The sequence below is a fragment of the Rhinolophus sinicus genome, chromosome 11 (genome assembly GCF_057876585.1).
Source record: "Rhinolophus sinicus isolate RSI-liver-muscle chromosome 11, RSI-T2T, whole genome shotgun sequence".
In the NCBI taxonomy this organism is placed as follows: Eukaryota; Metazoa; Chordata; class Mammalia; order Chiroptera; family Rhinolophidae; genus Rhinolophus; species Rhinolophus sinicus.
The window spans coordinates 13,691,864-13,718,017 of record NC_142511.1 but is presented as its reverse complement, the minus strand read 5'-3'; the positions used below and the strand labels follow the sequence as shown (position 1 = coordinate 13,718,017).

General features: G+C 39.5%; 2 protein-coding genes across 7 annotated transcripts; one reads left to right on the top strand and one right to left on the bottom strand.

The window, feature by feature from the left end:
• Positions 1-6,823: 6,823 nt before the first annotated feature.
• Positions 6,824-25,904, top strand: IVNS1ABP (influenza virus NS1A binding protein). 6 transcript variants are annotated; one of them, XM_019738061.3, is made up of 16 exons: positions 7,652-7,945; positions 9,908-9,951; positions 13,315-13,547; positions 14,345-14,473; positions 14,691-14,860; positions 14,988-15,063; positions 16,226-16,399; positions 16,725-16,850; positions 18,192-18,299; positions 22,041-22,170; positions 22,407-22,631; positions 23,077-23,198; positions 23,281-23,407; positions 23,494-23,625; positions 23,749-23,922; positions 25,362-25,904. In XM_019738061.3, exons 4-16 carry the CDS (start codon positions 14,363-14,365, stop codon positions 25,613-25,615), a joined length of 1,929 nt encoding a protein of 642 aa, XP_019593620.1. In that variant the 5' UTR covers positions 7,652-7,945; positions 9,908-9,951; positions 13,315-13,547; positions 14,345-14,362; the 3' UTR covers positions 25,616-25,904. The 6 variants fall into 6 exon arrangements, with proteins under 6 accessions (XP_074178507.1, XP_019593620.1, XP_019593619.1 ...); XM_074322407.2 differs by lacking the exon at positions 7,652-7,945 and adding an exon at positions 8,675-8,772; XM_074322408.2 differs by lacking the exon at positions 7,652-7,945 and adding an exon at positions 9,375-9,424.
• LOC148756621 (uncharacterized) lies at positions 7,144-8,790 on the bottom strand. The gene is made up of 3 exons (XM_088801831.1): positions 8,389-8,790; positions 7,394-8,336; positions 7,144-7,264 (listed from the first exon to the last, which is right to left on the bottom strand). Exons 1-3 carry the CDS (start codon positions 8,788-8,790, stop codon positions 7,227-7,229), a joined length of 1,383 nt encoding a protein of 460 aa, XP_088657957.1. The 3' UTR covers positions 7,144-7,226.
• Positions 25,905-26,154: the final 250 nt, after the last annotated feature.

The following is a 26,154-nucleotide window of genomic DNA, read 5'->3' as shown; positions in this document are numbered from 1 at the left end:
ATGCAAAGAACAGGATGGCTTCTGTCCTCCCACAGTGCAGCATACAGAGGGGTTGCAGACAAGTGAGACTTTCATTACTGACTGCTATAAACAGGGGAGATGTCCCAAGGTGCTATGTGAATTCATGGGAGGGAGAGCCTGTGCAGCCTTGGCTGGTCAGGGAAGGCTGCCTGGAGGAAGTGAGTTCTTTACTGAGGCCTGGAGGGTGAGTAAAAATTAGCCAGGTGAAGGGTGCTTCAGGTAGTGTCAATGGCAGGTCCAAAGGGCATGGTGTATTAAAGCAGGGAGGGGTTCAGTGTGGCTGGAGAGGAACAGGAGGGAATGAGATCTGCTAGGGCCAGATCTTACATCACAGCATAGACACACACAGGTAAGAGCCTCAATTACCTTCGTAACTCAGGTCAGAGGCTTCTGCTAATTTTCTGGGAAATGCAAAGGGAAAAAACAGGATTCATTTTGTTATGGCAAAAAATAATTCTTGTAAAAATCTGAGAAATGGATACATAATGACATGTCCACACAGTAAGCAGTATATTGTTTGCACACACACATTTAAAAAAGCTTTTCAAGACCATGGTTCTGTGGTGTCTTTGAGGATTTTTAAAATCCATATTGAACTTGCTTCTGTGATGTAGACCCTCAAAGTAGTTCAGGCTAATTACAAGGTATATGTATATTACTACCACCTTGGGTAGGCACTCATCACATTTCATAAACTTAATGAGACCAATAAGAATTGGTGCAGCATTAAGAGATTTCCCAGAAATTTCTATATAGTTACACTGTACTCATAGTCAATTAACAAAGCTAATTTCTCAGTAGGCAATCTTGTACCTTTAAAAAATGCATATAACTAAAATATTTTTCTCTTTCACTTAGATTTAACATGCAAACTGGATATCCATAAATTCATTCCAGATAAAGTAGAAACAATAAAAGTTTTATGATTCAGCAGACCTTAAGACACAAAATAAGTTCTTGAAGAAAGAAGTTAAGAAATTGACAGGGCCTCCTTAATAGCAACGAAACTGTTAGTACTACTTTGTGGAGAGAAGACAATTCTTTCCAAATTTCTTATTCAACCAACTGACTTAAAAGAAAATCATTTCCAGAAGTTCAATTAATGTATTGTTTAGAAGACTAAAATCATGTGTGAAAACACTAGGCTAGGTGCTATGATGAGACACACAACGAACCATAGTCCTTTTTCCCATAAAGCTAAGCACAAAGCAACATAGTTTACCCTCTCCCTTCCCCTACGTAATAGTGTAGGTTTTCAGGCTCCCACCACTAATGGAATAGAACATTCCTTGAATCTGGACCACCAGGAACATAGGAGGAGGGTGAAGTTGGGAATCCTACATCCCATTCAACGTATTTTTGAGATCTCCTTGAGGGGAAGGAAATTGACAAGATCTGATGTCCTTGTTCTGTCATCTGAGGTAGCTTCACCCCCCCCCCCACTCCACCAGTATGTGACATGCCTCCATAACCACTTCCTTCCTTATTTCCTCGTCCTCTATCACTCCAGCTTCCTCCACCACTTATCTTCACGGTTTGGAAGCATCAGTTTGACAGAAAGAGCCACAAGAGGCACATGTGATTTTGATGTTCATTCATCCAACACTTCTACATGTCTGAGGTCAAAGGGACAACCCACTTAAGAGCCTGGGTTACTGATATGTATTCAAAGATTCAAGTCACTCATCTCTTAAGTCTGCAAGTGTAAAAGTACACCACGGTGGATTAAGTGACAAGTGTTATACGGATGTTCGAGTGTTTGGGGAGATGGGAGAGAAGTTATATATACGAGACTAATTGGGGGAAGCCTTAAAATAAATAAATGCTTATTCATAGCCTATTAATACCATGTTCCAAGTATCTAATTCTGTGAGGCAAGTATTATTGTTCCCATTTTAAAGATTAGAAAATAGAGTCACGAAGACAACAAGAGATTTTTCCTTAAAGAGTTAAGTAACCAAGCCAAGACTTGGATGCAGACCTTCAAGTCCAGCACTCTTTCCGTTACATTAGTCCGCTTCTTGAAAGTGCCAAGGTGCTAATTGGATCTTGAAGGATAAGTTGGAGCAAGGTATTGAGAAGAGAGAAGCACTGAAAAGGGAGATGGCTGTTGCAGGCATGGTGACCTATAAGGGCGTTGGTAGAATATGTTGCCACCAGTTTTTCTTCCACATTTTTCTCTCTAGTAAGACATTAGAGAAGAGATGATTGGGAAAGAAAACATTTCACTTGATAATTCTGTTCCTAAGTGTACCCATTTTGGAGAAGCGCAGCTGGGAGGTCTCACTGTCAGGGGTAAGAACTGTTAGATAACAACTTTATGACTTTATGACAACTTCAGTAGTTTGGAAAGCCCAGGTCACTAGAATCTTGGAGAATTGCATCATTTTCTCATTGCACTTCACTCTGGTCTCCTCCAGACAGTAGGAAACATCATAGAAGAAGGGAGAACTGATGTTACATCCCCACTGCTCCATCCTTTCTGTTTTTTTTCTTTAAGCAGTCTCTTGACTTGCTATGTGAAGTGATCAATTTACACCAGCAACAGTTGGCTGGCTAGTCCAGCTGAACTATACTGTGTAACTTTAATCCATCAAGTATCAAGTTTTGGATATGAACACAACAAAAGATCTCTTTTCTGAAATGAACTGTATAGATTGTGCTATATGTTACCACACTTTTGTTTATACCTTTGCTGTTAATATTTACATTAAAAATTCAGCTTACTATAAAGCCTGCTTATTCCATGCCTTGCTGCTCTCAGCAATCAACTTGATTTTTATAAAGGTGTTTTTTGTGAAGACTTTTGGAAAGCTTAGGGCGCTCGTTTGAATTCAAGAGCTGAATATACAGTTGGCCACATAGTGCAAAGAAGTAGCAAGCTTGAAGGTCATATAATTTTGCAAAGAAGTAGCAAGCTTGAAGGTCATATAATTTCACAGGAAGAATGTTTAAATGACATGAGTAGTTTTAATTCTTAAGAAATTGTTGAAAGAGAAACTATTAGGGGATTTTGGTTGTTGGAAGAGAAGGCTAGAGTTTGTTCTCAAATTTTAGCTGTGGTGACTTTAGAAAACTAGAAAAAGGTCATTAATAATATAGTCAGCTTGGGTAATGTAATAGCCAGTAAGGATAATGCAGGAGAAAAAGCATTTTGATTTTATAATCTCTGGATTTTAAAAAAAGTAGCATATGAATAGTTTGGCTGTTCTGATGCAAAGTCTATATTCAAGTCTTACCTGGAAAATGGAAGATTCTCTCTAAATGGGAAATCATTTTTTAGAGAGGCATCCTGTTCCCCAAACTGTTACACATTGCAATACCTAACAATTTCCAATGACCTATTTTAAATGGAAGTTTTACGATTTTTCCCCTTGATTCTCCTGCCTTTTACGACACTACCATTTTCTTATTTCTGCTCTTAAGATACCACTAATGTTATCTAAAAACATTTTCAAATGCCAGAAGAAAAGAAATTGAGAAAATAGCAGCATTGACTGCAAAGGATGAGAGAAATATCTGAAATAGACAAATCACTTTCTCAGAGCACAGGAGAAACTAGTGGACTAGAGGCCATAGACAGGCAACAGTTTTCATCAGGCAAAGGACATCCAGAAAGGATAGTTTATCAAAACTAGCATAATGTAGTATGATAGTTTGAAAATGCAAACAAGTTTCCACTTTAAAATTAATATTAGAGTAAGACTTGTAAATTATGAAAATTGCTAAGCAGTAATAAGTAATTAGATTAACTTGTTGTAATTAGTACAGCTAATAAATAAGAGAGGGAACTAATAATCTAGAATGAAATGGAGCATGTTGCTATGCCTAGAAGAGGCTTTTGTATCTATGGTAGTTTTCTAATTTATTTTATTAAAGATTAAAAATTTCTTTTCAATTACAGTTGACATTCAAGGTTATATTAGTTTCAAGTGTACAGCATAGTGGTTAGGTATTTATATAACTTACAAAGTGATCCCCGTGATAAGTAGTACCCACCTGGCACCATACATCGTTATCACAGTGTTATTGACTACATTCCCTGTGCTGTACTTTACATCCCTGTGACTGTCTTGTAACTGCCAATTTGTCCTTTTAATCCTTTTACCTTTTTTACTCAACCCCTTAACTCCCCTCCCATCTGGCAACCATCAGTTTGTTCTCTGTATCTATTTGTTTCTGTTTTGTTCCTTTATTTTTTAAGGTTCCACATATAAGTGAAATCATATGGTGTTTGTCTTTCTCTGACTTATTTCACTCAGCGTAATACCCTTAGGTCCATCAAAATTGTTGCAAATGACCATATTTCGTTCTTTTGTATGGCCAAGTCATATTCCATTGTATATATGTACCACCTCTTCTTTATCCAAACATTTATTGATGGACACTTAGGTTGCTTCAGTACCTTGGCTATTGTATATGAAATGTCCTTCATTTCTTATAGCCTTTGTTTTAAGGTCTATTTTGTCTGATAAAAGTATTGCTATCCTAGCTATTTTTTCATTTCCGTTTTCCCATCCCTTCACTTTCAGCGTGTCTCTCTTTTGATCTGAGGTGAGTCTCTTGTAGGCAGCATATGTAAGGGTCTTGTTTTCTTAGCTATTCAGCCACCTTATCTTTTGATTGGAGCATTTAATCCATTTACATTTAAAGTAATTGTTGATAGATATGTAGTTATTGCTATTTTATTATTCATATTTTCGACCTATTTTCTTCTTCTTCTTAAAAAATCCCTCTAACATTTCTTCTAGTACTGGGTTAGTGTTCATGAACTCCTTTAGCTTTTCCTTACCTGGAAATGTAGTGCTTTTCAAACTTTAGTGTGGGTACAAGATGTTGGGATGTTTGGCAAAATGTAGATTTCCAGGCGTCTTTCTTAGAGATTCTGATTTAGCAGGTCTAGGGTCGGGTTTCCCAATCTTGGTACTACGGCCGTCTGGGGTGGGATCACGTTTTGTTGTGGCACTGTCCTGTGTATTGTAGGATGTTTCACAAGCACTGCATGTCTACTACAGCGGCACCTCTGCCCCAGTCCTGTTTCCAAAAGTTGCGAAATGTTCCCTGGGGGGCAAAAAGCACTCTCCTCCTTTGAGCATCACTTGTCTAGCATGAAGTCTGGGGGTCTGAATTTCTAATAAGAACATCCAAGTGATGCTGACAAATGTGGTCAGTGGAGCTACCTTGCGAAAGAAGCACTGAACTAAAGTTGAATTATGAGTTGAATTATGTCCCCACCAAAATTCATGCTAAGTCCTAACGCTCAGTACCTCAAAATGTGACTTTGGAAATAGAGTCACTGCAATATTAGTTAAGATGTGGTCATACTGGGTCAGGGTGGGCCCCTAATCCAATATGATTGGTGTTCTTATAAAAAGGGAAAATTTGGACACAGACAGGCACACAGGGAAAACGCCATGCGATGATAGCAGTGATGCTACCACAAGCCTAGGATGGATGACAAGCCGGGAGAAAGGCCTGGAACAGGTCCTTCCCTAGAGCCTACAGAGGGAACACTGCCTTGCAAACACCTTGATCTGATACTTTTAGCCTCCAGAACTCCGAGGCAATAAATTTCTGTTGTTCAAACCACTCAGTTTGTGGTACTTTGGTACAAAACCCTTAACAAACCAATATATAAACAATAAAATACAAGTCAGAGTTTAGGGCTGGGACATTTGAAGCAGGATTAGAGAGGAAAATGGAAAGACTGCAAAGGGGCAGCAATTTCTAATTTATCTTTCTTAGTGCCTGACATAAAACAGTTGACAGTGTTTATTTTTATTAAGGATGCCCCAATTACATTTTGTCCAATTTAAATATTAAGAGTAAAATCTTACGACATAATTTGTTGCTGGATAAGGTTGAAATTACCTACCATGTTCCATTTTCAAGTTTTCATCTGGATTATATAGTAATTGGATAGTCTTAAGTCTGGAGTTGTCTAGAAGATAAATGGAATGCATAAATTATGCCATTAGCCATAGAGAAGGTAATATGTACATATGCTATTCCATACAAGGCAAAGATGCACTGACTGATCCTACTGTAGCTTTAAAATGTTGAGTGTGTCAGGTCACAAAGGCACTATTTAGAGAGTTCAGCAAGTGGAACCATGTGTCCAGCAGGCAACAGTCATGTGCCAAAGTAGGCAATTCACACTATCTCACCAGAAGGATGACACCCGAGGTATTAAAATAATTTAAAAGGTATGTACTCCAGTAGTTGCATTTGCATTAAAAATAGACAATGCTGTCAGTTCTCAGAAGACAAAAAACAAGAGTCCAGTGGCAAATGTCAGTCTTTTTCCCTTTAAGATACAAGCATCATTCTAATAGATATTAGTTCCTGTTTCCTCCCACAATTAGGAGAAAAAGAAAAGAAAAAAAAGGAAGCAAGTCTCTGCCTCAAGAGTTTAGAATAAAACGTTGTAAAGCTTTTTTGCAGAAAAACAGCCCCAATATTTGTTTCTCCTGCTCTCATGTGCGTGAACTAAATAGTTAGCGATAAAGAATGGTAGGGAGCGTTGACAAAGAAATGTCTACAGATTAAGCTGAGTGATCAAACACAAACAAGGTTAGGCCTAGACTGCTTAAGGGCCCTTCCCCAAACAGGATGAGCCAACAGGACATTAACCTGGAAGCCTTCGCTCAACTCTAAACAAGTTTACCTCACCATATCCTCTCACCTTCAAGCTAGGAAACTTTCCAGCGTGCCCTTCAGTCACATCAAGTTGCTGTCAAGAGCTCAGCATACGTCATGCTTCCCTGAACAGGTTTGCCTCCTGGGGCAAGGGGGTGGGGGTGACTAGTTACGTTTGGCACCTGGTCTAAAAGGCCGCAGGTTAGGATCGGCCTATCCATTCTCAAGACTATTTTCTATTTCCAAAGAGGGCAAGACCAGCAAAGAACTGACACAATGTCTCCGAGAGGAGAGCCGCACTTAAGACAAAACAGCAACTCAAGGGGACGAAAAGGAGATGCAACCAGGTTTTTACAGCAACATGGACATAGTGAGCCTTCTCTGACCTTCCCAATAGTTTTTTTCTAAGTTACTGGATCCTCTCACCCCTTCTCTCGACGTGCCTCCGCCCCGCACACCGCCACCCTCCAACAAAGGTAGGGGCCTGGGTGACTGCAAATTCTAAGGTCCACTGCGGCCATCTCCAGTCGCGGGCAGTTGCCTAGATGTAAGTTTGGCGTCTAGAGCTATAATCTCCTTGGCTTGATCTCTCTGGCCAGTGTGCCTGTAAGGAGAAGCAGAACAGGTGAAGGCGGCTGGAGGGAACCAGTTCCCGGACGGTCGGAAAGGGCAAAGGGAGGGTGCGGGGCGAGGGAAGGAGGAACGACAACAAGATAAGTAAAAGGAGGCGCACCCAGAGAATGGCCTCCCTCCCAGGGATCACCTTGCGTTGACCTAGTTGAGACGTGCAGGAAGGAACCAGAGGGGGAGAAGGAGAAGGGGTGGGCGGGGCTAAGGGTGGGCGGGGCAGCGAGCCGCATCTCTTTCTGCTGCTCGGCTGTGATTGGCGGACAGATTCGAGCCGGAAGCGCCGGGAGGCGTTGGCGGCGGCGGCGACGGCGCACGTGGTGACGTGCGAGGGGGTGAGGCGCGAGCGGGCGGCGGCGGCGGCAGTGTCTCCCCGACGCGCGTGGAGGTCGGTGTTTCTCCGAACTGCTGGGCGCAGTTTCTCCGCCTGGTGTTTCGGCGAGACTGTGCCCCCGAGTGAGCGGGTCCCCGCGAAGCCTCGGTGGCGCTGCCCGCTCTTCATCGCCTCCGTGGGCTGACCGCTTGTTTCTCCCGCTCGATCGGTTCCCCCCTCCGCGGCCTCGAGGCGCTTTCCGTTGGGCCTGTTCCCGCCCGCTTCCTGCTGCTCCCCGTCGAAGCTCCAGAGATGAGTTTTTCCATCTCTTCAGAGATGAACCAGGTAATACGTGCTGGTCCCCCTGACGGTGGAGGGGGAAGAGGGCGCGGCCGGAATCCGATATGAGGGATGGCGCGGGCGGCCGCGGAGAGGGTGGGTGGCGTAGATCCGTGTCCTGGTCCCGGGGGGAAGGCACCCCAAGCCGCCGCGGCCCTCTGAGCGCGAGGAGCCAGCGCCGCGCGGGCCCTGCCTCCGGGCACTGCCGTGGTAGCTGGGTCGCGTTGGCGGCCGCGGGCATGTGCCGACGGCCTCGGAGAGCGCTGGGGCAGGGGAAGCAGGGCGGGAGAAACGAGACGCTGTTGCTCGGGGGCCTGGGTCTGAGCCGCGCGGGGCGGGGGTGACCTGCCGGAAGGAGGACGCGGGAATCTCTGTTCCCGCTGTCAGAAACCGACGCCTAGTGTGTGGGGTGGCCCAGGTCTGGACTCCTCTGTGAGACCTCCCAGGACCCGGCGCGTGTGGAGGGGGAGCCGGCCCCAGGCTGCAGCGGCACTCGGGGCCTGGGGTGGAATGGCACCGCGTCCCTGATCGCCGTGGGCCGCGGGGTCCTTTGTTCCCGCTCCACGTTGCCCGCTTTTCTTGCCAAGCGCGCGGAGAAGGGGGCGGGAGGAGGGAGGGAGCGAGCTGCTGGCCTGACGTGTCGGCGCTGAGTGACGGCAGGGTCGGCCAATCGCGGGCGGGGGTGTGCTGGCGCGGGGCGCGGAGCCGCCCGGCCTGCGTAGTGGGCGCCAGCCCCGCGGCGCGCGGAGGAACGCCTGGGGCTGCGGGGCTCTCCACACAGTCACTCGGCAGCGCTCGCCGCTGTCTTTTTTACAAAAGAGATCGGCGGAGAGGTTTGCTCTTTTTTTCATCTTGCAAAGGGTCTGTGGTTATAAGTTCTTAGGAAGGTATCGGGCAGTATCAGATTGAGGGTTGAACGCAGGGAAACTTGCACCACAAATACTTTAGAAATAGATTTACTTTCCCCCAGTCTGTAGTAGGCAGATCTTTGAGACAGCTGACATTTCACAACTAAAGCAGGTAGAAACCAGGCGCGTTTTTGTATCTGTTAGTGCTGGATTAGAACACACTGGTTTCAAGCTGTTCTTTGAAGACTTGTGTGTGGGTCTTCTGTCTAGTAATCAAGAACAACTCTGGAAGCCTAGTAGTTGAGCAGGTACAACATGAACTAGACTGTATTTTCTTTTAATAATTCTAGTGGGGGCGGTTGATTTATGGGTAACAATACTGATGAATAGTGTGTAGGCATAATCTTGCTGAAACTTCTTTCTTAGAGACACTAAGGAGCGGTTGTATTTATACGGGCCTCATCGGGAGATGAGGCAAACACTGACTGTTTAGAATGGGATTAAGAAGAGTGTCCTTTAATGCCAGCTGGCAGGCTGCTTATCAAATGTCTATAATTTGGTAGCTGGAGGTAAAACCAGACCAGAGCCACTGACCAAGAGATGGTTTTCCTCTGTATCTTCCTAATAGAGGAGATCTGTATGGTTAATAGATATTAATTTCTTAATTTGTAGTTCTGTTTTTCTAACTTTTCCCCCTAAAACAAAGCATTCCGTCTTTTGATTTACCTTGAAATTAGCCATTTTCTGGCTACTTACTTTGGGGTGGGGTTTTGTTTTTCTTGCTTGAAAGATATTTGAGGGGGCATTTGACTGTTCTTTTGCAAATAAGTGTGCTTTAATTAACGTAAACGTTTTCTTGTTAGAGAAATGTGTTAACCATTGTTACTAAGATCAACTACTCCTAGAAATCAGGTCATAGATTTTTCGACAGTATGATTGTATAGTCAAATCTACAAGAAGGAATTCTTAAAGGTTGGGGATCCTCCCACCTTGTTGTGCTAGAGTGTAAATGGAGGGATTATGAATAAGGTAGTGATTTCTGGGTTTTTGTTAGAACTACAGAAAATACATGCTTATCTTCATTTACCACCTTGTAAATGATTTCTATACCTATTACTAGGTCAGTATTCTTACACTTGCAGTATCAACCTGGATATCCAACAGGTACCTCCGCTTTATAATGTCCCAAAGCAAATGCCTCCCTCCCTTCTTTTCAGCATGCAACAAACTAAAAATGATTGTTTTGCTTTTTTGAATTCTATTTCATATTGATTTTGGTAATGATGCCACATATCCAGCCTAAAATATCCTCACTGCCTTAGGATAAGCATGGAGCCAAGTGAGTCTGCTGGGGTATATAATATCCGTACTTAATTTTCCTGCTTCCATGTTTTACCCATTCCTGCAGACCACCCCCCACATTTCTGCTAGAGTATCCTATGGTTCTCCTTGCTAAAATCCTTTTCTGCTCTCCAGTACTGTTTAAATCTAGCATTGAGGTCTCTCTTACTTCCTTTCCCACTATTTTCCAAATTCGTCCTGCAAATTATAATCTATTGAAACAGAAATGGCTGCAGTTTCTGGAATATGTGTGCTGTCATACCTTTTTCCCTTTTTATTTGTGCTGTTTTCACTGCATGGTTTTTGTCTGTCTGGTTTGGTCTATGTAGTGTTCAAGGCTGGGGAATGGAGTTAACTATTGTGTCATGAGCATCCCATTCCAGAGTGTGCCTGCCATATGTTTGGTGCCATAATGTTTGTGGGATGAAAGAATTACAGAACAGTGAGGTTAAAAGCATGGAGCCAAGTGAGTCTGCTGAGTTTTGATATAGGTGGATGGTGATAGTTTCAGAGGTGACATTGGGAGTCTCTAACTTGTGGTTTTAAAAAGATTCATTGATTTACTTTGTATTATTATAGTCTGTCCTTTAAAAATGGAGTTGTTTATTTTGTGTGAGTTGACTGCCCTCAAAAGATTACCTTGAAGTTTTAAGGACGCTTAAAAGTTTGATGATAAAGTGTTATCTTGCTCTTCTTACTGAAAGCCTGAGAAAAATATGGGGGCAAGCGATACTGTAACTACCTTTTTCTTTTTTTAACAGCTCTTTGATAAGACCTGTTGAATTGTATGTATTTCACTTAAGCTAATCTATTTGGGTCAGTGATAACATATGAACTTTTGGGTGTTACTAAAGAAGTTTAGTTACTTATTTACGGGTCTTCCTTTTCTTGCACTAGTCATATTAAAGAATTGAAGGATATTTACCAGAAGATATTGTACTTGACCCCAGTTTTAATTTTAAAAATGGATTAGTCAAGTGTGTATTTTAAATATCAAACAAAATTCTAAGTTTTATACTTTTATATAACTCTGGGATATTGGGTCTTTTGGTTTGGCTTTTCAAGGAAAAAAGTTATCCCTACTTTTTCCTTCCACCAGTTACTGAACGTGAGTTCCATAGACCAAAACTACGACCTTCTATGAGTTTTTGGAAAAGTTTAAAATTCTCAATTTGCCTAAGCTTGCTTAGTGAAAGTGAACATGAACTTTCAAAGACATGGTTTTTTTGTAGGTAGGCAGTTGATGTGTCCTGCCTCCAATTTGGGGTTAGGTAAGAATGGGGGCTTAAAGGAGGACAGTAATTGAATAAAGTAAGTTTGCTACATTAATTTAAATGTCAAGTGGACTTAGGCTAGCTTTTAAAATCAAATAGGGTTGGACTGATGAGTAGCCATTAAATAGATGAGGTTCATATTAAGACCTTGATGGTACTAGAAAATCATCAAATACTAGATATAGTAGGACTTATTCTATTGCAAAACTAATAATATTGGACAAATTTATATGCCAAGAGTTGCTCCAAAAATTCTCCCAAAGGACTGAGGTGATTTTAACCATTTGTTTTTGTTTTTTAAAATATATTTAAGGTAGAACTTCCAATTTATCAAATATAAATAGATGCCATTTTAATTAGTTGAATCAAGACTAGTTTATAAGTAAATACTGAATAAACTGGTCAAAGTTTAAAAACATGCATAAATCTCCATATCATAATGTTTTTGATTTTTTCAAAGGGCACATTTTAATCATATCATGGGGGTCCCCCTTCACCCTTGTTTTAAGAATGCCGTATGAAATTGACATGAGGAGTTACCAGCTATGCCTGTGGATTGGCCACCCTACTACATACCACGTAGACAAAGATTGCCTTAATCGAGCTGGGTATCGGCGAAAAATGTTTGAAGGTTTCTTTAGGATAGAATGTTCTCTATGTATACAGAATTGTGTATTATTTGGAAAACATTTGTTTTGCTAGGACTGGTTTCTTAAGAAAAGCTGAATTAACTAATCTAGATGAAAGTGTAGAACAGAGGAAATCAATATTACATAATGGTATGATATAGTTTCGTTACAGGGGTAAGTAAGCATTGACAGTAATCCCAATCTGAGTCAGAATACTCAGGTTTCCTTGCAGTAAAATCTAAGTTACACAGGTAGTACGTATGGGATCCCACTCTTGCGGATTGTGCATGTGCTGAATTGAACACAATAGGTTTGTTGAATTAGAAGGTGACCAGCCATCATTGGGTCCTGGGTTAAGTGATTATTCCCCTTAACATAAATGTTAGATTTAGAATTGCAGTTTCGATGGATGGATAAGGAAAATCTGGGTCATTTAAAGATGTCCATTTTTAAAAGCATGTACATCTTTCAAATAATTTCTTATTTAGTTCTAGTTTCCTGAATTAGTGGAATAGCAGTTCGGGTGAATCTTTATATTCATTTCTAGGCTAGTTGTTTTGGTAGGGGGTAGATAGGATGGATACAAAGATGAACGAGACAGGCTCTGCCTTCAGGGGACATTGAATCACGAAGATAAACAGGTATACCGAAGCACAACACAGAACAGGCCAGCTGGAAGATCACACATCCTTTTTAGAAAGGGTTCAGTATGTGGAGGATGGGAAGAAAGTACTTCTTACCTGGGGGGATTTGGCAGGGGCTCTATGGAGGTAAAATTTCATCTGGCAGAAATTGGATTAAGGGTATTCCAAGAAGTGCCAACAACTTGAACAAAGGTTACAGAGGCTGCGAAGTGCAGAGCACATTTTGGGGAACAGTGTATCTGGTTTGACTGTAACATTGTGTCATGTCTGGGAATAATGCCCAAAGGTTGCTTGCTGGCTAGTGAAAACAGACCTTTCTATATTAATTGGAGTCTAAGAGAAAGAATATTAGAGTTACCAGTATTTATATTTGTTCTCTAATCTTGTGCTTGTATATCTCACTTAAATGAAAAATATTAGCTCCTGCCTTTCAGGGAAGGATTTGGTGGTGGTGGTGGGGGGGATCACCTGAGTAGCTGCAGGTTGAATGAAAACTGTTTATAATCACATTTGTGTTATTTTCTCTTTGTGTCATTTACCTCAAAATCTCTTCAAGAACAGGACTTTGTGTGATCTGATCTACCCAGATCAATGACAATCTTTGATCATTCTGAATATCTAAAATTTTTATTGTTACAGATTATGATGCATGATTATCACAGAAGAAATTCATGTCTATAGCTTTTAAGGACTTGATTACATCATTTTCAAGCCTGATAGTTTTGGAATCACCATTAAGAGCTTAAGACACCTTTGCCTTCACTTCAACCACTTGTCTTCATACCTCAACGAAGTGCTGAGTTTTTAACACTCCTTTGTCCTTGGATTATATTTAAGACATCCCAGAAAAACATTTCTCACCAGTATAGGAGGTAAGTGAATATTCATTGCCCAGTGCAGCATTGACACGTAATTTTTCTGAAGATGAACTGCCTTTCAAAAATTTTTAAAGGTGAAGTCAGTAATTTATAAAAATTTTTTTCTTTTTTTCCCTTTCTATTTTGAATTTAAATACATAAGTTACTTCATACTGAAATCTATTACGTTTTTTTTTGCTGCTCAAGAATTTTAATTTTAAACATACAAATATTTTCTGGGTTTTTTTTTATCTCTGTTACTGCTTTTTAATGATGCATTTTGTGTAGCCATTAGTCAGTTGTTCATAAGAAAAGGAGAAATGGAAACTTTTTAGAAGAACATAAGTTTCTATCATGTATTCTTGTATTTAGAATATATGAAACCTGCAAAGGAAACAGAATTGAAGCTTGTCTTATGTATCAGTTTTTCTCACACGTGGGTAAAGGAATGCAGCCCAAATCCAAGGACAACCTACACACGATAATCACGTCACAGCCTTCCAGGCTTTTAGGTTGCTTGTGAAATGGGTTTGGGCAGCACTGAGTGTACATTTCCTTCCCTTCACAAAGAACAGGCATGGAAATCAGAGCAAATTGCTGTATGTATCCTTAAAGATATTTAGGACCAAAGCATAGGGGTACAAAGACTTGGACATTTCAGTGCCAGTGTTGTTTGAGCAATGTTTTTGAGTGATAAAATTTTTGTGTTGTTAATAGTATGGAATTTGAAAATAAAGATACTGTATTACCATTTAAAATATAAAAAATCACTGTGCACAAGTAAAATAACTCAGGTTCTTTTTGCCCTTTAGCCAAATTTATAAGGAAAAATGATTCCCAATGGATATTTAATGTTCGAAGATGAAAATTTCATTGAGTCTTCTGTTGCCAAATTAAACGCCCTGAGGAAAAGTGGCCAGTTCTGTGATGTTCGACTTCAGGTATTTAAAACTTAATTGGAAACTTACAAAATTGATCTTTCATTACTAAAAGGATCTTGAATTTGCTTATTTTCTTCTTCCTAGGAGGCATTTAATGAAATGACTTTAAAAAATGAATGATTTACCTAGAAATGTAAAGGACCTGATGGAATAATTATAAGAGCTAGAGAAATACATCGTCCACAATATTTCTAATTTTAATTCCCCATAATTTCAGGTCTGCGGCCATGAGATGTTAGCACACAGAGCTGTCCTGGCATGCTGCAGTCCCTATTTATTTGAAATCTTTAATAGTGATAGTGATCCTCATAGAGTTTCTCATGTTAAATTTGATGATCTCAATCCAGAAGCTGTGGAAGTCTTGTTGAATTATGCCTACACTGCACAGTAAGTTCTTTGAAGTAATTCATATAACTTGGGGATGTCATGAGGAAATTCCAAATATCTCTAAATTTATTTAAATTAAGTGTCGAAGGTCTTGGTCTCTTAAGTGATAACTTTTTTATTTTAATAGGTTGAAAGCTGATAAGGAATTAGTAAAAGATGTTTATTCTGCAGCCAAAAAGCTAAAGATGGACCGAGTAAAGCAGGTAGAGTACCATAAGTAATATATAAGGAGTACTATTATTTGAGAGTCTTATTTTATCTCATTTAGAATGCATAATTTGTCATAAGATATTTGTTAGTCTCAAGAACTTGAAAGTCTTGGTTTTCCCCTAGAGAACTGAATATGCTTTTTTAATTGTGTAGCTGTAGTAATGTAGCAAGGTCATACTTTGTCTTAGATTATCGATACAGGCTAAATTCTTGCTCTTCCGATAGTCTTCTCTGGCAGGGTGGCTGTGTCGGTGTCTGATAACATGAATTAAAATATTTGTTTTTCTCAAGAGTCAAGTCACATAATTTATATCCTCAGTTCTCTGTTCTACTCTTCTAAGTTCTTCTTTAAACATATTCCTTCTAGAATTTAACGCCATTGAGAAGTGTTTAATAATTCACAGGAAAGAAAACATTTAATCCTCCAATGTGGGGGTCGGTCAGTCAGCTGCAAGCCTCAGACCAGCTGCCTGTTTTTGTCAAGTTTTAATGGAACAAAGCTTTCATTTACATATGGTCTATGGCTGCTTTCCCCCTCCAGATGAGTAGTTGTGACAGATACAGTGTGGCCCACAAGCATAAAGTATTGATTATCTGGCCCTTTAAGAAAAGTTTCCTGGCCCCTCCTCTAACACCATCTCCTCTGCTTAAAAATCCTTCTGTGGTTTATGGCACATATCGCTCAGGTTAGCACCATATTCTCCCTAGTGTAGTTGCTGTTTTTCCAAAATTATTTCCTAATTGTCTTATCTTTTGCTCCAGCCAAACTAAAGTTTGCAACATCTTTCCTATTTCCTATCTGCGTTCAACACCATCGTCTCCTGTAGAGCCCAGTTGAGATAATTGTGTTTATGAAGCCTTATCTAATTCTAGTTGGAAACTACTGGTCTTAACATTTCATATGCATTATCATAGCATTTCAGTTTATTGCTTTTCTTCCTTAAACAACTTACATATTTCCGTGGCATTCTTGGTTGTTTATCGTTTGTATAAATTGTTTCTTCGCAGTGTTAAACTTATTCTATTAAGGCAGTGATTTTTGATTCGTTTTTTTTTTTTTTTCTTTTTTGGTATCTTCTCATAATGCTTACACATTGAGTATTAAATGTTAAGTAAAATATATTTAAATCTTGGCATGCGTATTTGTTTTCCAAGGTTTGTGGCGATTATTTACTATCTAGAATGGATGTTACCAGCTGCATCTCTTACCGAAACTTTGCAAGTTGTATGGGAGACTCCCGTTTGTTGAATAAGGTTGATGCTTATATTCAGGAGCATTTGTTACAAATTTCAGAAGAAGAAGAGTTTCTTAAACTTCCACGACTAAAGGTAAGGAGTAAAATTTATAAAGATACATATACTACTTAGTTTCAGGCATGGAATCTATGTGTTTCAAGCAAGTGACTAATGGTTATGAAAAAGACAATACACTGAAATGATAGTTATTTTTAGCTGTGTAATTGTTTTCTGCCTACCAGTTTGTTTACTTTGTTTTTTGTTTTTTTTTGGCTACTGGTTTCTTCACAAATTAGAATAAATGTATGGAATGGAATGCAATTGGGCATCTGTGACAGCTTTATTATGAAATTGAGAATTGAAATGAAAATTAGAGACTCACCACTGATCCACTGTTACTGATTTTTCCCAATTCTAGCTGGAGGTAATGCTTGAAGATAATGTTTGCTTGCCCAGCAATGGCAAGTTGTATACAAAGGTAATCAACTGGGTGCAGCGTAGCATCTGGGAGAATGGAGACAGTCTGGAAGAGCTGATGGAAGAGGTTAGTTTTAAAGTAAATGGGATTCAACAATTCTTAAGAATTATTTTGCTATAACATGAAGGATTCCCTTTCACTTTTATTTTATAACCATGACCCTAAAGAATTTAAATTTTGCTATAGGTACCCCTAAGCTGAGAAACAGGGGGGGTGTCCAGGTGAGCTGAATGAACTGTTCAGTTTGGTCTTCTGCTTTTCTTTTTATTTCTTTGCTTATTATGTGCTATTAACTTTCTTTAAAGTAGCATGTAATTTGCTTTAGAAATGGGAGGTGGTACTGAAATTTTCTGTAGATTCTTAATTTTTCTTCACAGGTTTTTACTTTAAAGTTGACAAGTAGGTAAAAGCTTCTAATGGTTGTTCCTCCCCGTTGATTTATCTCCCCATAGGTTTATTAACAAAGCTAGGATACCCAAGACTGAAGAAACAAGAAGAAACCTCAAGTGTATTGACACGTAAAGAAGCAGCAGTCCTGCCCCAGTTCTCCTAAGAAAAATCCGCTGTGGGCAGAGAACGATGATGATTTAATGGTGTTTACTCCTTTACAGGATTCTCCTCTTTAAAGCTCTGTGTTTTTCATTGGTGGTGTTCATACATGTAGTCACTCAACTTGGGCTACTTTTAAAAAACACAAGAAAAAATAATGAAGAAATGGTGGAAATTAAATATATGCCGATGAGCAGTGGAGCAACCTTGCATTTATCACTCCACTTAAAAGCCTTTCAGATTCACTAAAGGCTTCCCAGATCTGTTAGGCCTTTAAAACTACTGTTATCATTATGTTTGAAAAAGGCCTGACAGGAGATCTTTAAGCTCTCTGTGGTTTCTCACTTGAAAATCAGATGCATACACCATGTATTTGCATCTGTTAAGGGAAGTAGCTCTACAGCTTATTTGAATTTTTGAATTTGTTTTTCATCTGTTCTTGACATTACCTACAGGACAGAAATATGTTCATGCGAATTAGACCACTTATCATCAAAGGTGTAAAGCATATTCAGTATTTGATTGTACATATGTATATTCTTTAAGACCCTATATATTGTACTAGTACCTTTATCTTAATGCTGTATAATAGAAGTGATGAACAAAATGAAGATTTCTTTCACATCAATCAAGCCAAGGACTCTTCAGCCAGTGTTAGAAGATTCTGTATTTTATTTTTGTTTTTTAAATTTTGACAACCATGACATGTATTTTCTTTACTTCGGGATCCTGCCAGAGTAAGATGTCAAGAAGCCCAAGAAGCACACTGGAGGTTACCTTGAGGCGTGTGTGAGCTGCATACTAGCGGAGTAGCCATGGAGACAGTAGCCACATGGGTGTTCTGTTGCTGTTTTGCAGGTTCAAACCTTGTACTACTCAGCTGATCACAAGCTGCTTGATGGGAACCTACTAGATGGACAGGCTGAGGTGTTTGGCAGTGATGATGACCACATTCAGTTTGTGCAGGTACACATTGCACATCTGAGGTAACCTCAGGTTCAAATTTGATTAGAGCATTTTATACTAGACGGAAATTTTCCTTTAATGAAGGAAAGTGGAAGAATTTCATTGGTATGACTGGACAGGAACATTTTTGGGAGAAAAGCATACCTTTCTGAAGAGTTATGACCATTTTTACCACATAAAAAGAAATTAACTCAGCAAATCAGGAAACCCCATTCAGATTTTTTTTCTCAGTAGGATTTACAAGTAGTTAGAAAAAGGAAATACAAGATGGAGCAATATAGAAATTGTTATTTGGTTAGAAAAATAGTGCAACAGGAATGACTTAAACTCAATTTTTAAAAATCTCAGTGTAAACTTTTTGAATTTATGGACAGATAACACAGAAAAGTGTCACACAGTGAGCCTTAGTTTAAACACTACCCAGGTCAAGAAGAGAAGATTTGTAGCCCCCTGGAAGCCTTCCTCTTGCCCCCTCCCAGTCACTGCCTTACACTACCTCCAAAGCAAACCATCCTCCTAACTTCTGAAACAGTAGATTCGTTTGCCTGTGTTTGAAATTTATATAAATGGCCACACAGTATTCATTCTGTTTTGGCCTTTAGCTCAATGTTGTATTTGTGAGGGTAAAACATAAAGTAGGCTGAGTTGACCCAGTTTAAGGGGTGTTTTCCTTTAATAATTGGGAGATAAATGAAAGACTCTGAAGTAACCTGTATGGTGGTATTATCAGGCGTTCTGTGTTAATAGTGGCCGAGTATCTTTATTTTGAGAAAAAATTTTTGGGTCTGAGTTAGTAGAGAACTAACTGTTCATGTTTGTGCATTTTGAACATTTAGGATATCTTCCCTCTTAACTCTAAACATCTTCAGTTAACATTTTTAAAACGTACTCTTTCAATAAGCAAAGATTGAATGCCTGATTAAGTGTCAGGTAATGATGTTAGATATGGGGACATAAACGTGTAAATGACAGTTTCTACTTGCAGGACCTTCGAAGAGTAGGTAAAACAATATGGCTTTACAAGATATCTACGAAGGGCATAAAAGGGAGGGGCGAGTGGAGTCAAGAGAGAAACTAGGGAAATTGCACAAAAAGGCAACATTTGAGCAGTCTTAGGATTTAGAAGTTTGCGTAGCAGATAGAGGGAAGTGTGTCAGATAGCAAACAATGTCTTAAGGATGGTACTCTTACAATCACAGGTCATGAGACGGAAGTAGGTAAATGCCACCTGATTGGGGCTGACACTTTATCCTGTAAGTAGTGAGGACTTGCAGTCTAGACAAGGGAGTAGAGTGATAGGAACAGATACATTGGTTAAATTACGGCATTTAACCGTTAATTGGTTAAATTACGGCATTTCTATACAGCAAAGATCTGTATATTAATCATATGTTAGACATTGTGCACTATCAGATGGCAGTCTCTAGGTCATGGGATTCCAGCTGATTTGTTTTCATTTTAGAAAATGATTGCATTACACCCTTCTGTTTTTATATCCAGGTACAGAAGGTAGATTAGAACTTGTGAGCCCAATTTGTAGACCGTTACAAGCTGTAGTTCAGGTGAAAAAATGATGACTTGATCTATTTATCTGCTCAGGAAAGAGAAAGGATGGATTCTAGACGTTTATAGTTAACAAAAGTTGAGTTAGTGCTCCTTGATTGTTTAGATTAGGAAAATGAAGGAAAAGGAAGCATGAGTGAGCAGGATTCTGACATGAAGAACTCCTTAGAAAGTGCTGCCATGAATAGAGATGAAGTAAAAAGGATGAGGGACACATTAAGCTTCCAGAACAGGAAAAGAGGTTAAGAAGCCATTAGAAAGGTAGGAGGACAGAATCAAATTGTGTTGTGAAAGCTAGTTAACATGGGAGGAGAGAGTGTGAATGAGGACTAAATTGTCACCTGCGTCAAATCATTCTCAGGGAAGTCATGTAAAAGACAGGGCTGTCTGTCTCTCTTGTACTGGTTCTAGGAAGGCATCTAGGAGTAACCTTGAGTGAATGCAACTTCCAGAGAGTATTAAGGTTAAATCCTTAGCTGCAGCAACTGAAAAACAACCACCATAGACCATCCCCGGGGGAGCCAGAGACAAAGAAAGTGTGGGACAGTGGGTGGGCTGGGTGGTAAAAGTTGATGTGGGCAAGTTTGGAGATAAGGGAGATTAAAGGATTATGTTTGAAAATGTTCCAGAAGGAATATGAAGGCATGAACCAGTATTTCTGTATAAGCCTTCTCAGAATACTAGTAGTCTTCACGGTTAACGTACTTTTCTCTTCCACTTTGATTTTCTCTAAATTTAGTCCATACATTAGAACAGTTTTCTTAATGCATTAAGCTCTTAATGTAAGCATCATCAATTTGTGATACTGTGGATCCCCTTCTTCCCACAAATTGGGGTGGGGTTTTCTGTACCTCATAATTCTAGTAGCAGAAGACATAGGCTGTCATAGTATAAAAAGAGTGGCTTTATACTCAGAACTCCTCATCTTTTAGTTGTACTGTCTTAGGCGATGCATATTTTTATCTATAAAATGGATAGGTGATATTGTCCTCACTGTATTAAAAGATGATGTGAATAAAGTACCTAGCAATACCTAGGTGCATAATAAATATCTAAATGGGCTTTAGCAACCTTTAACATTGTACATTCTCTGCCTTTTCTCAAAGTAGCCTACATGTGCTATAACCACACCTGCTGAATGACCCAGACCACACCTTGAATAGTTTTTTCACAGCCTCAAGTAACTACCAAAATCTTTTTCTCTATTGTTACATGGCTTTTTGTTTCCACTAAAACAAATTTCCATTAAAAGTGTTACCCACCCATGTGCCTCTGGCCCTGGGAACCAGAATAAGTGGATGGGCAGACGTGCCAGGTACTGAAGGTGGTAGGTAGTACCTGCTCATTTGGCAGATCCCATCAGGATAGTGTTGACTCTTCCAATTCCATATATTGTATCTTTTGGAAGAAAACCATCAAAGGGAACTCACACATGAGGACATTTGCAGAATTTGCAGCTTTGCCCATTTCTCCCTCTTTTAGTGTTCCTGTGTATTCTACTTTTGTGAATGTTTGGTTGTTTTTGTATTACTGTTTCATTTCTGATTACTATTTTTTATTTTTCTGTTTTGATGTAGTTTTACTTGTTTGGAAAACCACTCTAATTACTTACAAGGTAGTCCTAAAGAAATATACTTTTGTTTCTCATAATTACTACTTTTTTCCTGTAAAATACCTTGAGAGACTGGATGGACATTATGTCTGCTCACTTTTTGCTGGCATTGTGTGGATACCAGTACATATGATGTAGTTAGGTTTGACAGTTTTCGTGGAAACAGTGGGTTCTCGGTTAATTCTAGAAGATTCTGTACTTAATATAAAGAGTATGTGAGCTTATGTGGATTATGGGGTAGGGGAGTTTTTTGTTTGTTTTCCCTCCATTAAGGAATTGATACTTGACCCACAACATACATTTTTTTAATTGTTTAAATTGAGCTTTTTCTAGCCAGGCAATTTGTATAAGTGTAGTTGTTTCATTATTAAGTGGAGCTAGAAGTATGCCAGTAATTTGTGTCAGTTGGAAAGTGTTGGTTTGTATTAAATTTAGGTGTGCTATAAATGTCCTACATAGGTTAAGGATACCAAGTGTTTTTTCAGTGTTGTGGAATAGCTCAGGAACAGAGGTACACCAGGTATGGTCTCCGGCTAGGTTTCTGTAGCTACCTTTTGATTTTGCAGAAAAAGCCACCACGTGAGAATGGCCATAAGCAGATAAATAGCAGTGCCACTGGATGTCTCTCTTCTCCAAATGCTACAGTACAAAGCCCTAAGCACGAGTGGAAAATCGTTGCTTCAGAAAAGACTTCAAGTAAGTGTGTGACACTTATCAGATTGTCTTCAATTTATTTACTTCTTAAGGAGTGTTAGTGGAACCATTGAATACTTTTAAATTGACTAGTTGAGGAAAAAACTCAAAAGCAACTAAGTTTGGAAAACAATAGCAGATCATTCCAGTCTGGAATCTGGAGTCCCAATTCAGAATTACACAGCAACCAAAAGTAGTAATAATTGCATCTTAAACACAGAACTCTTGTGCTTTTGCAGATAACACTTACTTGTGCCTGGCTGTGCTGGATGGTACATTCTGTGTCATTTTCCTTCATGGGCGAAGCAGCCCACAGAGCTCACCAACAAGTACCCCAAAACTGACTAAAAGTTTAAGCTTTGAGATGCAACCAGATGAGCGAATAGAAAAGCCCATGTCTCCCATGCATTATGCACGGTCCGGTCTGGGGACAGCAGAGATGAACGGCAAACTCATAGTCGCAGGTAAGAGCAACGATGAGTGAGTGCTTGTCGGAACCTTCAACTGGCTAAGCCTCTAAATGGACTTTCACACTTGCTTGTGACATGCAAACTTTGGAGAAGGTTTAATATGCCTTCTTTACTCAGCATTCCACTTTACCACATTCTAAGAAGACAGAGAAATAACAAGTAAATACGATATAGTATTGCCTAACCTTTGAGTCAATGTGTTTCTGATTCTTAAAATACTATAAAGTGGGTAAATTGTTCTAATTTTCAAGCCAAGACTTAGCAATTTACTCATACTGATAATGTTATAAGCACTTAGTTAAAAAAGATCAACTAACAGGGCCTTAAGTTTGTGGATAAATATTCTTTTTCTCATTGTATAGGCTATTTAAATCATTCTAGACCAGAATCTGGTCCAGTTCAATATTTCAAACATAAATCTTCATGGTTCTTTTACCAGGTGGTTATAACAGAGAGGAATGTCTTCGGACAGTTGAATGCTACGACCCACATACAGATCATTGGTCCTTTCTTGCTCCCATGAGAACACCAAGAGCCCGGTTTCAAATGGCAGTGCTTATGGTAAGTGCAGGAAGAAGCAGCAGCCATATTTAGCTTCTCTGCTTCAGAACAGCAGAAGTCCTAACCTCTCGCTGTGGTACAGGGCCAGCTCTATGTGGTTGGTGGATCGAATGGCCACTCAGATGACCTGAGCTGTGGAGAGATGTACGATCCAAACGTAGATGACTGGATTCCTGTTCCAGAATTGAGAACTAACCGTTGTAATGCAGGTAATAATGTTTTTCTTCTGAGGTAATCGGTACTGAAGTATGAGAATTGACGTATCAGTGTATAACCTTATTTCATACTCGCCTAGGAGTGTGCGCTCTGAATGGGAAGTTATACGTCCTTGGTGGCTCTGATCCATATGGTCAGAAGGGACTGAAAAATTGTGATGTGTTTGATCCCGTAACAAAGTCATGGACAAGCTGCGCTCCTCTTAACATCCGTAAGTTGGTTTCTTTTTCCCTTAGAGTTGTGTTTTCGAAAGACCTGAATCCACAGGATGTGTAGCACACACGTATAGTTTGGGGAGGTAGAGTAATAATTTTGGTTTGACTTGATCTTATAGGTAGACACCAGTCTGCAGTCTGTGAGCTTGATGGGTATTTGTACATAATCGGAGGTGCAGAGTCGTGGAATTGCCTGAACACAGTGGAACGTTACAATCCTGTAAATAACACCTGGACTCTCATTGCGCCCATGAATGTGGCCAGGCGGGGAGCTGGAGTAGCTGTTCTTGACGGTGAGTGTCGGGACTTGGACGGAGGAAGGATGAGTAGGTTCAGAAGTTCCAAGAGAATGTCCGTGGTAATTATATGCTTGTATAATTAAGAATTCAGAAGCAGCCATGTTTTCTGATGCAGTGGGGATTGGTGGTTTGTCTTTTAGAAATGTCTTCTCTAATCAGACTCAGTACTTGATATAACGTATTAATTCACCAGTCTTTTGATGGGTTCACTGAATTAAGTTCTAAGTCATTTTCTTCTATAAACCACTCATAATGCATCATCTTGGAGTTTGAGTTTCTTTAGAGCAAGAATTTAAAAAATTTGATTTGTACAAAGTGCAAATCATCTAAATCTAATCTTTATTCTAATTGTCTACTTTCTACCTACTTGGAAGCAAAACTTTCAGACTATTCTTAGTTTTATATCGACACAGCTTTTCACATTCAATTTATTGGTTTATATAATGCTTAATTATATAATTATGATAATGAATTTAGTTTGGAACAAAAGCAGAATTTTAGTAAGCTTGTGGCTCAGAGCATGTGTGTGTAGACAAACCAGCAAGTAGCCCCCTGGCCTGCGATCTTTAGCCTGTTGTGAGCCTTTGTCAGTCCTTTCACAAGTACAGCAGGTCCTGGAATAGGGTCGTTGCATTCGAAGATGCTGTAGGAGCTCAACTCTTGCTTATATCAATTAGCCTATGGCAAAATTGGTTTCGTTGTATGTCATTTTGCTTAAAGTTACAGAACCTATTAATGACATTAAGTGAGGACTTATCTATGAACGCAGGTAGGTTAAGTGACAATCAGATGAGAAAATGATGAATTTGAGAATCCATAATAAAAATTATTGTAAGCTACAGAGTATTTAATGCTAACATTTTATCTGTTTGAAAATAACTATTAACTGCTCTGCATATATATTTACAAATAGTCATAACGCTCACTCTGTTTCCAAGAAGAAATTTCTTTTCCAAAACCATTTTATATAGTTGGAAAGCTCTTATAAAATGGTTATCCGAAATCTGCTCTTCTATAACTTCTTTTGAACCTTAGTTCTTATGTACTGGACTAATACAAAACTTCCAGTGCACAGAACTGTTCTGTTTTGCCACTTACTAGCTGCGCCTTTTGGCAAGTCGTCCAGCTTCTGCGTGCCTTGTTTCATCTGTAAAATGGCAGTAAAGCGATAACACACAGGACTGTTGTGAGAAAGGCACTTTAGCTAGATGCTGCCCCCCTCCCGGTCAGTTGCCAGAGTTCCATGTGCGAATATGGGTTTTTATCAGTTTTCTTCCATTTGTACCCCAGCCTCTGGAGAGTGCTTGTCACATTTAATAAATACACGTGACAGAATGAAGAGGCATTTCTACGACCCACTGATTTTATCAAGAGATTTAGGGTTTGTTTTTTTTCTCATTCTCTAGATTTAGCACATCTCATTTCTCTTTTAGGAAAACTCTTTGTAGGTGGTGGCTTTGATGGTTCTCACGCTATCAGCTGTGTGGAGATGTATGATCCAACTAGAAATGAATGGAAGATGATGGGAAACATGACTTCACCAAGAAGCAACGCCGGGATTGCAGCTGTCGGGAGCACCATTTATGCAGTGGGAGGATTTGATGGCAATGAATTTCTGAACACGGTGGAAGTCTATAACCTTGAGTCAAATGAGTGGAGCCCCTATACAAAGATTTTCCAGTTTTAGCAAATTTAAGATTCTTTCAAACTAACAGGCTTAGTGATGTAATTGTGACTTAAGTAGAGGTACATTTGTGAATAAGGAGGGTGGGTGGGGATAGAGTTGCTGACAGCAGCAACACAGAGCTTTTGCATATTGCATATTATTAAACGTGCTGTACATACTTTTTGTGTTATTGGGAAGGGACTGCAAAGATGAAGGTCTGTTTTCTGTATTTTTAGGACTACTTTCATTATTTTACTTTTTGGAAATTGATATTGTAAAAATAAAAAACCAAAATTGATTGGGCACATCATTTCAAGAAGTCCCCTCTCTGCATTTGGTTTGCCAGTTTGCACAGTTGACGACTCTTCCCTCAAATGTGTTTTATGGGGCAAGAGAGGGAGCATTTTAAGACATTGGGCAGTTGGCTTTTCTAAGGGCCCCTTTTCAATAACTGGAACACTATAACAAAAGAGACTTATTTAACTAGATGGCAAGGACTATTTTTGTTTTTATTAAAAGGAGTGACATGCCTACCAAGATTTAATCTTTAATGATTGCCT

Bases quoted from the DNA above. Each gene is read 5' to 3' on its own strand.
- LOC148756621 (XM_088801831.1), bottom strand. From the start codon at position 8,790: ATGAAAAAAAGAGCAAACCTCTCCGCCGATCTCTTTTGTAAAAAAGAC. The intron at 8,337-8,388 runs GTCCTGGGAGGT...CCCACACACTAG, and splicing joins TCCCCCTCCACACGCGCCGG to GCGTCGGTTTCTGACAGCGG. The intron at 7,265-7,393 runs GTGCGCCTCCTT...TTCTCCTTACAG, and splicing joins GGAGGGAGGCCATTCTCTGG to GCACACTGGCCAGAGAGATC.
- IVNS1ABP (XM_074322406.2), top strand. From the start codon at position 14,363: ATGATTCCCAATGGATATTTAATGTTCGAAGATGAAAATTTCATTGAG. The intron at 14,474-14,690 runs GTATTTAAAACT...CCATAATTTCAG, and splicing joins TCTGTGATGTTCGACTTCAG to GTCTGCGGCCATGAGATGTT. The intron at 23,626-23,748 runs GTAAGTTGGTTT...TTGATCTTATAG, and splicing joins CTGCGCTCCTCTTAACATCC to GTAGACACCAGTCTGCAGTC.